General features: G+C 41.3%; 1 protein-coding gene across 3 annotated transcripts in view; it reads right to left on the bottom strand.

The window, feature by feature from the left end:
- The window catches only part of MTMR2 (myotubularin related protein 2), a 109,101-nt gene extending 107,738 nt beyond the window's left edge, over positions 1-1,363 (bottom strand). For 2 of the 3 annotated variants that reach the window (XM_010862122.1, XM_010862121.1), the window contains exon 1: positions 1,119-1,203. Coding sequence is in view for 1 of the 3 variants with exons in the window: in XM_010862120.1 (XP_010860422.1) it covers positions 1,119-1,198 (80 nt within the window). In the remaining 2 variants the exon portion in view is untranslated. Of the gene's footprint in view, positions 1-1,118 lie in introns of all 3 variants that reach the window. The other variant, XM_010862120.1, reaches the window with a different exon arrangement.
- Between the last annotated feature and the right edge of the window lie 13,188 nt (positions 1,364-14,551).

The raw sequence follows: 14,551 nt of genomic DNA on the forward strand, positions 1-14,551 counted from the left end.
ACACTGTGCTTGTTAAAAACACTGTAAAAAGGGTGAGCAGGTTGCTATGAACACATTTAGGAAGAAAATCTAATAAAGAAAGGTGGGATCAGGTAATGACTGACTTTCCAATAAGGTCCTGAACAGCAACAGGAAAAAGAACGGCAGTATCACCCATATTTAGCAGAGTCGAAAACGAATTAAAAGAGAGCAACTCCAATTTATTCACGGGAAAAAAAAGAAACGTGCTAGTTTACAGCGGTTTAGTATCTAATAACTAATAACAACTAGACTTTTTCAAAGGAAAAGAACCTGATTTCAGTGTAGCAGTATAACAATACAGGTCTTCCATTATTTCTTAATAAAATTTAAATTACTATTTTGAAATAAAAGGAAAAAAACTGCCTTTGAAACACGTCAAGTTAACATTCACGACAGCTCTGTGGAAAGCTGCATAGTAAAATCCTCCTCAAAATTCCAGGGGGGGGAAACCCCAGCTGATACAAGATGGAAACCTGGAGAACCGGTAGGTAGCCCAGGAAGGATGAAAACTACCACTCATTACTCAGGAATAATAACGTTCAGCTGGAAGATTCACGGTGTGGGTACTCTTACTTACATTTTAAAGCAAAGTTGAGGGGAGGGAGGAAGATCAGAATGCAAGGAAACCGTAAAAGAAGTGAGTGAAGTGACGGGAAAGAGCGGAAAGGGTGGGCAAGAACCCAGAAACCGAAGACTGAAAGACGGATGGAAAAAAGACTGGAGAAGGGTCTCAGAAAAGAGTCGTCAAGAGAGAAAGGCAGGGAGGAGATGGGGGGGAGGGGATAGAGTGGGGGAAGGGCTGTCCAAAAAATGAATTAAGAGGGAAATGAGAGATTAGAGGATGCAGTGGACTGAGGCGTTCTCGACCGCAGATAAAAACACCAGAATACAAAAGGTAAGGCCGATGAAGAACCGCAGAGTTTGAACCTCCTCTTTCCCAGCCTCTAACCCGCAGAGAGGAAGGAAGAAGAGGTTCCCAGCCTGAAAGAAGGAATTCCGGCGCAGCTTCCCAGTCCCGGAGCCCGCGAGGTGGGCACCGTCCAGCGGGTCCCGAGCCCCTCTTCATCCCCCTCGGACGCTCGGCGGGCCCCAGTTACCTGGACAGGGAGTCCACGCTGGGCGGCCGTGCTACTGCTGGCTGGGAGCCAAGGCTCTCGCAACTCGAGCTCTTCTCCATGGCGCGGCGCGGGGGCAGCCGGAGGAAAAGCCTGCGGCGACCTCCGCAGCTGCCCGGCGGGAGGAGCGGAAGGTGGGGTGCGACAGGCTGGGCCCGCGCTCAGGCCCGCGCCGGCCCGGCAGGGAGACCGGAAGCGGCCATGTTCCCCCAGCCTGCACCGCGCGCGGGCGCTGCCGGGAGCCGCAGGAGCCCGCGGCGCCGCCCGGGCGCCCGCCCTGGCGCGCCTCGCAGGCCGTCACCCCGCGCGGCCGCCGGGGGCCGGGGAGCGTGTGACGGCGCCTGAGGGCCGAGGCTCCTCTGAGGCCAGCGGGAGGCTGCAGAAGGAGGGGCCGTCTTAAAAATAATAAAGGAAGCAGCGAGTACTACGGACGAGGGTCTGTAAACAAGGACCTTAAGAACGGGGACAATTCTGACGGGAATGTGGGGGTCGGAGGAGAGGACAGAATAATAAAGGATGTGGGCAAACCGTAGGATGAGAGGCAGAGAGACGTGGGGGATGAGGAAGGGAGGACGTGAACACAGGTTCGCGTAAAGGATGAGGCTGTGAGAGGTGAGATGGCGAAATACTCATCAGGTCAAGAGCTGAAAATGATTAAGTAATTGCTCATTAAATCATAATTAAAGCCTACTTTAAAGTTAGTGGATTCAAATCCTGCCTCTCTGTTATTTGCAGTGTAATCCAAGGCATGGAACATTAACTTTTTAATCTGTAAAACAGGAAAACCAGCTTCACAGACTAGATGAGTTAATACATGTTAAACACTTAAAACAATGCTTCATACATAGAAAGCCCTCATATGTAAGTAGTATTACTACCCTCTCCATAAGGGTGGTTAGGATGAAATGGACTAGTGTGTATAAGCAGTTTTTAACACAGTTTGAAACATGATAGCTACAGGAGAGGAGGAGGTTGAGAAGCAAGAAGTGATTGGTATGGTAAGAGTAATATGGAAAGTATAAACCAGGTAGGGAAAAAAAATGACTGCTCATCATTCTTGTTTCCCTTACACCCCCGGCCCAGCATTATAGAAAGGGCACTACAAAAAAATAAAAGCTGAAACTATCAGTCCTGCTGTAACTTGGATTAAACTCTGTGTGGTCTTGAAGTATGTGAAGGGGAAAAATGACTTTGGCATTAATCCATTGTCCACCCCAAAAGGTATGAAAGAGGAATTGTTGAGGGAACTGTTTAAGATTAGATATGAATACCATTGGATGCAGTGGATATTGGATAGAAGGCAACGGTTTAGCAGTCTTTCCCTGCCCTCTCAAATTCCCCAACAAGGCAGGAAGGGAGTGTAAAGGGATAATCTGTGATAAGAGAACAGGAACTGGGTGAAGGGGAAGTGCTTCTGCTGGTAATTTTCTATTACAGAGGACAAAGGAAGGCCATAGAAAGGATATCATAAAGGAATTTCTCTGGTTGAGACTGAATCACAGTCACCTCATGTATGTGGTATAAAAATATGCAAAGATTATTTCTGTGAAAGAAATCAAGACAATGAGTAGTTTAAAAAAAGCTTCCTTGCTAGGATAAATAGAATTATGTTGATTTAAACTAGATGTAATTTACACTGACAATAACTGATGTCTTTAAGAAAGTCTCAAGGTATAGAAGCAGTGAAATATTAACTTGCAAGTACATTCCTCAGAAGAGCCGCTAACCTAGTTGTGTTCCATATACGCTATAGTTCATTGTTCAGTCACCAAGTCCTGTCTGACTCCGACACTAAGTCCGGTCCAAGCTGCGACCCCATGGTCTGTAGCTTGCCAGGCTTCTCTGTCCATCACTATCTCACATTCATGTCCAGTCAGTCGGTGATGCTATCTAACCATCTCATCCTCTGCCACCTCCTCCTCTTGCCCTCAATCTTTCCCAGCATCAGGGTCTTTTCTAATAAGTTGGCTCTTCACATCAGGTGGCCAAAGTATTGGAGCTTCAACTTCAGCGACTGTTCTTGCAATGAAAATTCAGGGTTGATTTCCTTTAGGATTGACTGATCTCCTTGCTGTCCAAGGGATTCTCAAGTGTCTTCTCCAGCACCACAATTGGAAAACATCAGTTTTTCAGTGCTCAGCCTTTTTGATCCACCTCTCATATCAGTACATGACTACTGGAAAAACCATAGCTTTGACTATATGGACCTTTGTTGGCAAAGTGGTGTCTCTGCTTTTTAATACACTGTCTAGGTTTGGCATAGCTTTTCTTCCAAGGAGCAAATGTCTTTTCATTTCATGGCTGTCGTCACCATCCACAGTGATTTTGGAGCCCAAGAAAATAAAATTTTCTACTGTTGTACTTATTACAATGAATGAATATGTATTGAAGCGAAAAGACTTGGCCTTTCTGTTCCGTTCTCTAGCTTGGCAGGTACTGGATGGCAACTAATGTTTTTTATTTCTATAATCTGTAAAGAGAGCTCAACTGTACTCCTCTGATAGGCAAAGAGAACAGGTAGTCAGAAACAAGAATAAACATCTACAATGATTCATTAGGGAAAAAAAACTTGCTAATGCTTTTCCATCCCTACCTGTCATCCAAATTGTTGGCTCACTGTCACCTGGTATCCTGACATGGATTTCCCAATCTAAATTTGGTAAAATCCTTGGACGGGACACCCTTGTACTTTCTACTACTCAGTTCATTTTTTCAGTTCAGTTCAGTCACTCAGTTGAGTCCGACTCTTTGCGACCCCATGGACTGCAGCACACCAGGCTTCCCTGTCTATCACCAATTCCCGGAGCTGCTCAAACTATCGTCCATTGAGTCGGTGATGCCATCCAACCATCTCATCCTCTGTCGTCCCCTTCTCCTCCTGCCCTCAATCTTTCCCAGCATCAGGGTCTTTTCAAATGAGTCAGTTCTTCGCATCAGGTAGCCAAACTATTGGAGTTTCAGCTTCAGCATCAGCATCTGAATATTCCAATGAATATTCAGAACTGATTTCCTTTAGGATGGACTGGTTGGATCTCCTTGCAGTCCAAGGGATTCTCAAGAGTCTTTTCCAACACCATAATTCAAAAGCATCAATTCTTCAGTGATCATTTTTCTTTATAGTCCACCTCTCACATCCATACATGACTACTGGAAAAACCATAGCTTTGACTTGATGGACTTTTTGGCCAAGTAATTTTTAGTAAAGCTCATTTTTAGCACTATGTTAGTAGAGCACTTGAAACCATCTGTGTAATGATGCAGCAATTTGTATTGCGGTCTATTTAGTGATTAATAAAGAACAATAATGTTAAGTGTAGAGACTTTGGAACCAGACAAATTTGAATTGGAATCCTGATTCTGTCACTTGGTGGTTGTGCTGCTGGTTTAGTCGCTAAGTCCTGTCCAACCTTGCGACCCCATGGACTGTAGCCCTCCAGGCTCCTCTGTCCATGGAATTCTGCAGGCAAGAATACTGGAGTGGGTGGCCATGTCCTTCTCCAGGGGATCTTCCCAACCCAGGAATTGAACCAGGGTCTCCTACATTGCAGGCAGATTCCTTACCAACTGAGCTATGAGGGAAGCCCCCAATTCTGTCACTTATTTGCTCTATAATTTTGATTAAGGTGCTTTGCCTAGACTCAGTTTTCTCATTTCTAAAATAGGAATAAAAATACACATGCAATAGTTTCTTTTCCTGTACACAGTCGGTTGCACAGCAGGGTCAGTAAATGGGTATATTGCTATTATTTGTTGTTCCTATGAACTTACTGCTTTACTTTTAACTTAAATAGTAATACAGTAACTTCTCAGACTGAGCAACAAAGAATACTTTCATCTCAGCTGAAAGTTACATTAGCACTGATTTTTTTCTGACATGTTAATTACTGTGTCATATACCCCCTCAAAAATCAACTTGATTAGGACTTTCTGCACCTCAGTTTCATCATCTTTTAAAACAACATTTTAGCCTATCTCAGGTTCATTCAGGAACCATCACTATAATCAAATAACAGTCTAGGCTCATCTCTCCTATTAAATGGTTGCCTTGAGACCTTCCCAAAAGTTATTTACTTATTTGAAATCTAGGCGAGTGTTTTTCAAATTACCTGTGAGAATCGCCTGTGTTTTGTTTTTAATTTCAAAGCCACCACCAACAATGGTGTAAATATAAGAAATATAAGCAAAATTCACTACTTGTAAAATATGAGAAAAATTATAATAAACTATATTAATTAAAATATAAGAAAAATTAATTACTAGAAAAATGAAATTTAAGAATAGCCAAAGGCATGTAAAATACAGTCCAAGTTTTTTTCTTATATTTAATGAGCATAAAAGTTACTCCATAAAAGTTGCATGAAAAGTTCTAAACACATATTCCCAGTTCTGTCCTCATTGTGGACAGGCAGCAAATACCTTCATATACAGGCACTGGTTGGTGGACAACAATCTGAATAGCACTGATCTGGATCTATAGGTTTGTGCCATCAGCTTAAATCAGAATAAAGTATCTTGACATAGTAAAATTAAAATGGTAGCTTATGACAAATAGATAGTTCTCCTGAAACATTAGCTAAAACGCATAATCCTTGGAAAGATCAAGTATGTATAAACCTTATAATTAGCTATTTCTATCTCAAAACTTAGTTTTTTAATCATTTTGATTTAGAGAATTCCACTTCTAGTATGGAGGAATAGTAAGCTCTTAACAAACTGACCTTAAATTAAATTAAATGAAATTAAAAGATACTTACTAACTGGAAGGAAAGTTATGACCAACCTAGACAGCATATTAAAAAACAGAGACATTACTTTGTCAACAAAGGTCCGTCTAGTCAAGGCTATGGTTTTTCCAGTGGTCATGTATGGATGTAAGAGTTGGACCGTAAAGAAAGCTGAGCGCCGAAGAATTGATACTTTTGAACTGTGGTGTTGGAGAAGACTCTTGAGAGTCCCTTGGACTGCAAGAAGATCCAACCAGTCCATCCTAAAGGAGATCAGTCCTGGGTGTTCATTGGAAGGACTGATGTTGAAGCTGAAACTCCAATACTTTGGCCACCTGATGCGAAGAGCTGACTCATTTGAAAAGACCCTGATGCTGGGAAAGATTGAAGGCAGGAAGAGAAGGGGACGACAGAGGATGAGATGGTTGGATGGCATCACCGACTCGATGGACATGGGTTTGGGTGGACTCCAGGAGTTGGTAATGGACAGCGAGGCCTGGCGTGCTGCGGTTCATGGGGTCGCAAAAAGTCAGACACGACTGAGCGACTGAACTGAACAGACTGACCTTTCCACAGATAAAAACTATAAACTCTAGACAAAATACAAAAAAGAATTAAACAAGCAAAAACTAACCAAGGGGTTAAGAGAGTGAACAGAAACAGGCAAAGTCAAAATATGGCGTAAATTACCTACACAGAGTAAATTTCCAATTTTTGATAGCTTTAACCTATGGATAGACCAAAATTGTGGTTCAATACAGGGTGGAAAATACTATCATAGATAGTCCACTATCTTTCTGGCCTGAGAAGCCCAGGGTAGCTAGAGAATGAGACAGGAATTCCCAAACAGAAAACCAGAGAGGGGAACTCTATACCAGTGCATTCATGCAGTTTCACTCCTGGGTGTATAGCCAAAAGAAACAAAAACAGTAATTCAAAAAGATACATGTACCGCAGTGTTCATAGTAGCATTACTTATAATTACCAAGGTATAGAAGCAACCTAAGAGTCCATAATCAGATGTGAATAAAGAATATGAGATACGGAATATTACTCACCTGTGAAAAAGGATGAGATTTTGCAATTTGCAGCGACATGAGTGGACTTGGAGAGCCTTATGCTAAGTGAAATAAGACAGAAAGATAAATACAGTATGATATCACTTTTATGTGGAATATGACTAGTGAATAAAACAATAAAAGCAGACTAACAGACTCAGAGAACAAACATAGTTGGTTATCAATGGGGAGAAGGAATGGGGTAGGGTCAATACAGTGGTAGGGGAAAAGGGGGAGTTATTATGAGATTATATGAAATTGTGTAAACTTCTGAAAAGTGTGAAGCACTATAGAATGTAGAGTCTTTCATTCAATTAAAAAAAAATTGAACACCAAAAAACCCTATTTTGATTTGAATAACATAAAGGCAGAATGTAAGTAGCTCAGATAAAAGAACCAAAGACAGAATATCCTACTGCTCTTCCAGGTAAAAGAACTGAAGCAAGACCTGAGTTGTTACTACAAGCAAAACAAAATTTTCAGTTTGTTTCAAAGTTAATTTCTTACTTTAAAAAAAAAAAGAAGAAGAAGAAGAGGCATGAGTGCTTTGCAGAAAAATAAAACAATCCAGAGACTCCAAAGCAATGTTCATAAATGCCAAAGACAAATTGGAATTTCTTGACATTAAACCTATGAAAAAAGTGGGACCTAGTCTCAGTGGCTTCCCCAGTGGCACAGAGGTAAAGAATCCCCCTGTCAATGCAGGAGATGTGGGTTTGAGCCCTGGCTTGGAAAGATCCCCTGGAGAAGGCATTGGCTATCCACTCCAGTATTCTTGCCTGGAGAATCCCATGGACACAGGAGCCTAGCGGGCTACAGTCCGTGGGGTTCCAAAGAATAGGACACTAGTGACTGACACTTTCACAGTTTTTATGGATCAGGAGTCTTGGCAAGATTTCACTGGGTATTCTGCTCAGGATCTCACTAAATTGATATCAAAATGTTAACCAGATTTTCTTCTCAACTGAAGGCTTGACTGGGACAATCTGCTTACCAGCTAATTGAGATTATTGCAAAATACATGTACTTTTGCCATGTAATGCCATCTTTCACAGGAGTGAAATCTCACCACATTCACATATCTGGCCATACTCGGGGCAAGGGAGTTTACAAGATCTGTACACCAGTGTTAAGAATCTTGTAGTTGATCTTAGAATTCTGTCCATTTAGTGTCCATTGGTCCAAATTTTTTTTTTTAATTTAATTGCACAAGTCAGGAAATGGATATTGGGGATAATTAAAATGGTCTGAGAGCAGTCTTAACTTCCACTTTGGTGAGACCATTGTTATGGCCCCTGTGAAATTGTTCATCTCTCGAGTGTTAATACCTCTAGCCACCTAAGCACAAAAAGGAGATGGAAACAAACATTATTCAAATAGATAGGTATGACAGTGAGTGAAGCCACTCTCACTTCTATGCCTTGAGTTACAGACCCATGTATGTCAATGAGGGAAAGTGCGCCATATATTGGAAGCTGTCTCAGAGGATGTGTTGTATTCTATACGAAAGAACATCAATCTTATAGTTCCTTGGACAGTGTCATAACTGAGTCTTCACTATGTATTCACTATTCTATAATAATGCTATGCTATGCTATGCTAAGTTGCTTCAGTCATGTCCGACTCTGTGCAACCCCATAGACGGCAGCCCACCAGGCTCCGTCATCCCTGGGATTCTCCAGGCAAGAACACTGGAGTGGGTTGCCATTTCCTTCTCCAGTGCATGAAAGAGAAAAGTGAAAGTGCAGTTGCTCAGTCGTGTCCAACTCTTAGCGACCCCATGGACTGCAGCCTACCAGACTCCTCCGTCCATGGGATTTTCCAGGCAAGAGTACTGGAGTGGGGTGCCATTGCCTTCTCCAATTTAATACCAGCTTATTCTGGATGACAGGACATGGTCATACCCATGAATCTGATGGAAATTACACATTGTCCCACTTTAACTGTAAAATGAGTCCATTATTCAAATGCAGTGTTATGTGGGATGGTAGCAAATAAAGCATTTGTTAATTCTGAGGAAGTTGGTGCTGGGCAAAAGCATGACAGACAGAGAAAATAAAATTAAGCATCCAGATTAAACAGATTGGGCTTCCCAGGTGGCACAATGGTAATGAATCCACCTGCCAATGCAGGAGATGGAGGTTCGATCCCTGGGTTGGGAAGATCCCTTGGAGGAGGAACTGGAAACCCCCTCCAGTATTCTTGCCTGGGAAATCCATGGACAGGGGAGCCTGGCAGGCTACAGTCCATGGGGTCACAAAAGAGTCCATGGGATGGCAAAATAGTTGGACTCAACTTAGCAACTAAATAATAACAACAACTAGGCAGACAAAGTGTTAATATCTGTTCTTCTGAAGGCAAATTGTTGCCACTTCATAATGGCTATGAGTAATGTAGACAGTTTATACTAGGTGACCAGTTGCTCCCTTACAGGTATGATATACCATATTGAAAACTCAACATTAATCTTTGCTGTTAGCTGGTTAGGCACTCAGCAGTAGAGGTCACTAGGTAAGCTTTGTTCAAAAATAAAGTCCATATTGTTCAGTCCATCTTCAACTTAGATTCCTGCTGTATTTGTTTATAAACTCATTGAACAAGTACTGGGGTTTGCTAAGAAAAGAAAGCTCTCACTGATAGCCACAAAGTAGGTCATCTTGTAGACCTAAACAGACATTTCTCCAAAGAAGACATACAGATGGCTAATAAACACATGAAAAAATGCTCAGCATCCCTTATTGTTAGAGAAATGCAAATCAAAACTACAATGAGGCATCACCTCATGTGGATCAGAATAGCCATCATCAAAACTACAAACAATAAATGCTGGAGAGGCTGTGGAGTAAAGGGAAACTTCTTGCACTTTTGGTGGGAATGTAAATTTATACAGCCCCTATGGAGAACAGAATGGAGATTTCTTTAAAAACTAGGAATCCTACCATATGACCCAGCAATCTCATTACTGGGCATATACCCTGAGAAAATCATAGTTGAAAAAGTTGCATGTACCCCAATGTTCATTGCAGCACTATTTACAATAACGAGGACATGGGATAAACCTAAATGTCCATCGACAGATGAATGGGTAAAGAAGTTGTGGTACGTATATTGTTGTTCTTTAGTCACTAAGCTGTGTCTGACTCTTTGCGACCCCATGGACTGCAGCATGCCAGGCTTCCCTGTCCTTCACTATATGCAATGGAATATTACACAGCCATAAAAAGGAATGAATTTGAGTCACTTCTAGTGAGGTGGATGAATCTAGAGTCTGTTATACAGAGTGAAGTAAGTCAAAAAGAGAAAAACAAATATCATATATTAACACACGTGTATATGGAATCTAGAAAAATGGTACTGATGAACATATTTGTAGGGCAGCGGTGGAGACACCGGCATGGAGAACAGACTTGTGGACACGGTGGGAAAGGAGACAGTGGGACAAATTGAGAGGGTAGCTTGGAAACATACGTCATCTTATGCAAAATAGATAGCTGGTGGGAATATGCTTTGTGATGCACGGAAATCAACCAGGTGCTCTGTGACAACCTAGAGGGGTGCGATGGAAGGTTCAAGAGGGACGGAACATATGTATTCCTATGGCTGATTCATGTTAATGTGTGGCAGAAATCAACACAACACTGTAAAGCAACTATCCTTCAATTAAAAATGAATACATTTTAAAAGTAGGTCATCTTGTCGTTAGATTATTAGGGTCTCTTCCATAGTAGGTTCTTCTTGGTGGGCATTTGCATAGAATAAAAATTTTCATACTCTGGACCCATTCCAAGATGTCAATCTACAATTTCTTCCTAGGTTTCCTTGTTATCAATCCTCCAATCTGATTTCTTCCCCTTACTTGAGTATTTGGCCAGTTTGACACTAACCATAAATTGACATAGAGCTAAAATTATGACCAGCTCTCCTTGTAAGCTAAGTGAACAACAAAGGAGAGCTCCCTACGATAGAGCAGAAACCACAGTAACATCTGAAAGTTGTTAAATATTATTTTCAGTAAAGAATAAAAGGCAGTAGAATAAATAGCTCAGAAAACACTGTAAATGGTGTCAACAGAACTGCAGTGCAAATGTAAAATGTGTATCTGTGTCTTTCAAGACAAGTAGTTCCGGATAGCAGAGGTTAGTACAGCACGGTGAGTCAACTATACTTCAATTAAAAAATAAAAGACAAGTGTATCCATAAATGTAAATATTTTGCAAAATCAGTCAAAAAGAATATCAAAAAGTTGAAATGCAATGACAAATATGGCAGATCATATTTTCCAAATATTGTGGCAGAAATAAACCTATCCCACTCCTCCCCCTTCTTACAATGTGATGTTAATACTTCTCCATCGAGAGAGGCAGGCTATGTTCTCTCCTTTTAAATCTAGATGAGATTATGACTACCAAAATAAGTGACGTTTTGTGACTTCTGAGCTAAGTCATGAAAAATATGGTTTCCACCTGACTTTCTCTCTCAAGATACTTGCCCTTAAAACCGAACCAGTTGGGGAAATCACATGGAGATGCTCCAGCTGTTAGCCAACATTGGTGGCTAAAGTTCTAGCCAGCATCTTGGATCAACTGCAAGATATGTGAGTGAATAAGCATTCAACTGATTCCAGCCCCCAGCCATTAAGTCTCTGTTAGCCTTTGAGTTATTCAGTTATAGTGAAAGAGAAAAAAGTTATGCCATCTGTGCCCTGTTGAAAATATGGAAAATATGTGATCATAACAAAAGGTCATTATATGTCATTTAATTTGGGGATTATTTTGCTCCATAGCCACAGAGTGCCAGAAAAATAAATGTCTAAAACTGGACTTTATTGGGCTGGCACTCAATTATCCCATAGTCCACAATATGTTGTCTATTATGGTGAGTTAACGAATAGAAGCTTGAAGGAATCAAAGATTGTATGTCATTTTCAAGCTCACAATACAGATTAAGTTTTTATTGTTATTATTTAAAGAGCAATTATTATATAGTTGTGATATATAATAAACAAGATGCATTCAGAACACTGGGACAGAAAACTAGCTTCATACAGGATTATCAGGGCAACTTGCTGCTGCTGCTGCTGCTGCTAAGTTGCTTCAGTTGTGTCTGACTCTGTGCAACCCCATAGATGGCAGCCCACCAGGCTCCCCTGTCCCTGAGATTCTCCAGGCAAGAACACTGGAGTGGGTTGCCATTTCCTTCTCTAATGCATGAAAGGGAAAAGTGAAAGTGAAGTCACTCAGTTGTTTCCAACTCTTCGTGACCCCGTGGGCTGCAGCCCACCAGACTCCTCCATCCATGGGATTTTCCAGGCAAGAGTGCTGGAGTGCGTTGCCATTGTCTTATCCACAGGGCAACTTGAGGTAATATTTTACTAAATTATTCAACATTTTTGAGAAGTAAGACTCAATACTGAGAAGACTGCAGTTAGAAATAAGTAAATTCATATATGACTGAGAACACTGAAAACTGAAGAAATCCTGTTAGTAATATGGCAAGACGTGGCACAATCCATAAAGATATTCACACCAATTTATGCAGTAATTCTACTACTGAGGATTTGCCAATTAAATGAGAGAGGGGGAGGGAGGGAGGGAGAGAGAATGAAACTGTTCAGTGCAGCAATATCTTTAGAAACAAACAATAGAAGTGTCCAAGAATAGGGGAGAAATAAGGTACAGTACATCTAAATAATAGATTATAGCCACTCAAGCAATAATTAAGAGGGACTTCCCTGGTGGCCCAGTGGCAGAGACTCCACACTCCCAATGCAAAGGGCCCGAGATCAATCCCTGCTCATGGAACTAGATCCCACATGCCACAGTTAAGACTCAGTGCAGCCAAATAAATATTTGATAATAATAATAATAATTAAGAAAAACTACTTAGAACCATGAAAATATGTTTATGGTATTAAGAGAAAGAATATTTGTTCAGTTGCTAAGTCACTTCTGACACTTTGACCCCATGGACTGCAGCATGCGAGGCTTCCCTGTCCTTCACCATCTCCTGGAGTTTGCTCAAACTCATGTCCACTGATTTCGTGATGCCATCCAACCATCATCTCATTCTCTGTCACCCGCTTCTTCTCCTGCCTTCAATCTTTCCCAGCATTAGGGGCTTTTCCAATGAGTTGGCTCTTCACATCAGGTGGCCAAAGTATAAATACCCCTTTTTTACAGTTACATAATATACATGCATTTCATTACTGATGCTATGGACATGAACTTAGGCAAACTCCTGGAGATGGGTGGGGGACAGGGAGGCCTGGCATGCTGCAGTCCACAGGGTTGCGAAGAGTCAGACACGACTTGGGAGACTGAACACAAATAATATAGTCTTATGGAACAGAGCTAGACAAGAAGATATTACAAGGCACAGTGAAGACTAGAGTGTCATCCAAAACCAAACTCATGTAGGTGTGAGGATTAATTATATGGTAAAAGTGATTTCAAGTCAGTGGAGAATAAATGGCTTTTCAAAAAATGGTGCTAATACAATTGGTTATCCGTTGTGGGAAACATTAAAAATATAGATAATAGATAGATACATATATATTTAATCAATCAAAACTCTCTTTTCATATATGATTTGAGGTAGAAACTAGCTATATGTCTTCTTACAAAGAATAGTAAAAACAGTAGTACTAGAAGAAAATACAAAAGACTGTTTTTAGAATTTTTGGTTGGAAAGACCCTAAACGAGACAGAAAAACAGAAACCAAAAACGGAAAGACTAACAGATTTAAATATGTAAACATATGAAACTTCTTTCTGGTGAGTGATACTGTAAACAAAAATAAAAATGACAATCTAGAATAAGATATTTGCTATGTATAAAATAAAAAGGAGAAATATGGTAATATATGGAGTGTCTATAAATCATGGGAAAGGCAACAATTCAGCAGGAAAATGGACAGAGAACAAAAAAGCATATTTCATGAAAAAAGTACAATTAGCCAATAACATATCTTGCCTGGAGAATCCTGTGGACGGAGGAGCCTGGTGGGCTGCTATCCATGGGGTCGCACAGAGTCAGACGCGACTGAAGCGACTTAGCATGCATGCATGCATTGGAGAAGGAAATGGCAACCCACTCCAATATTCTTGCCTGGAGAATCCCAAGGACAGAGGAGCCTGGTGGGTTGCCGTATATGGGATCTCACAGAGTCAGACACGACTGAAGCGACTTAGCAGCAGCAGCAACAGTAGCGTATACATTGAAATACGCAACACCTCATGGATAATAGGGTAAATAACAGCGAAAGTAGCAACGACTTTTTCACTCATCGAATAGGCAAAGATAAACTTATTGATAATAAGAATTGATGCTTTTGAACTGTGGTGTTGGAGAACTCTTGAGAGTCCCTTGGACTGCAAGGAGATCCAACCAGTCCATTCTGAAGGAGATCAGCCCTGGGATTTCTGTGGAAGGAATGATACTAAAGCTGAAACTCCAGTACTTTGGCCACCTCATGTGAAGAGCTGACTCATTGGAAAAGACTCTGATGCTGGGAGGGATTGGGGGCAGGAGGAGAAGGGGACGACAGAGGATGAGATGGCTGGATGGCATCACTGACTCGATGGACATGAGTCTCAGGGAACTCTGAGAGTTGGTGATGGACAGGGAGGCTTTT

Source organism: Bison bison, unplaced genomic scaffold, assembly GCF_000754665.1.
Source record: "Bison bison bison isolate TAMUID 2011002044 unplaced genomic scaffold, Bison_UMD1.0 scf7180017864478, whole genome shotgun sequence".
Taxonomy (NCBI): Eukaryota; Metazoa; Chordata; class Mammalia; order Artiodactyla; family Bovidae; genus Bison; species Bison bison.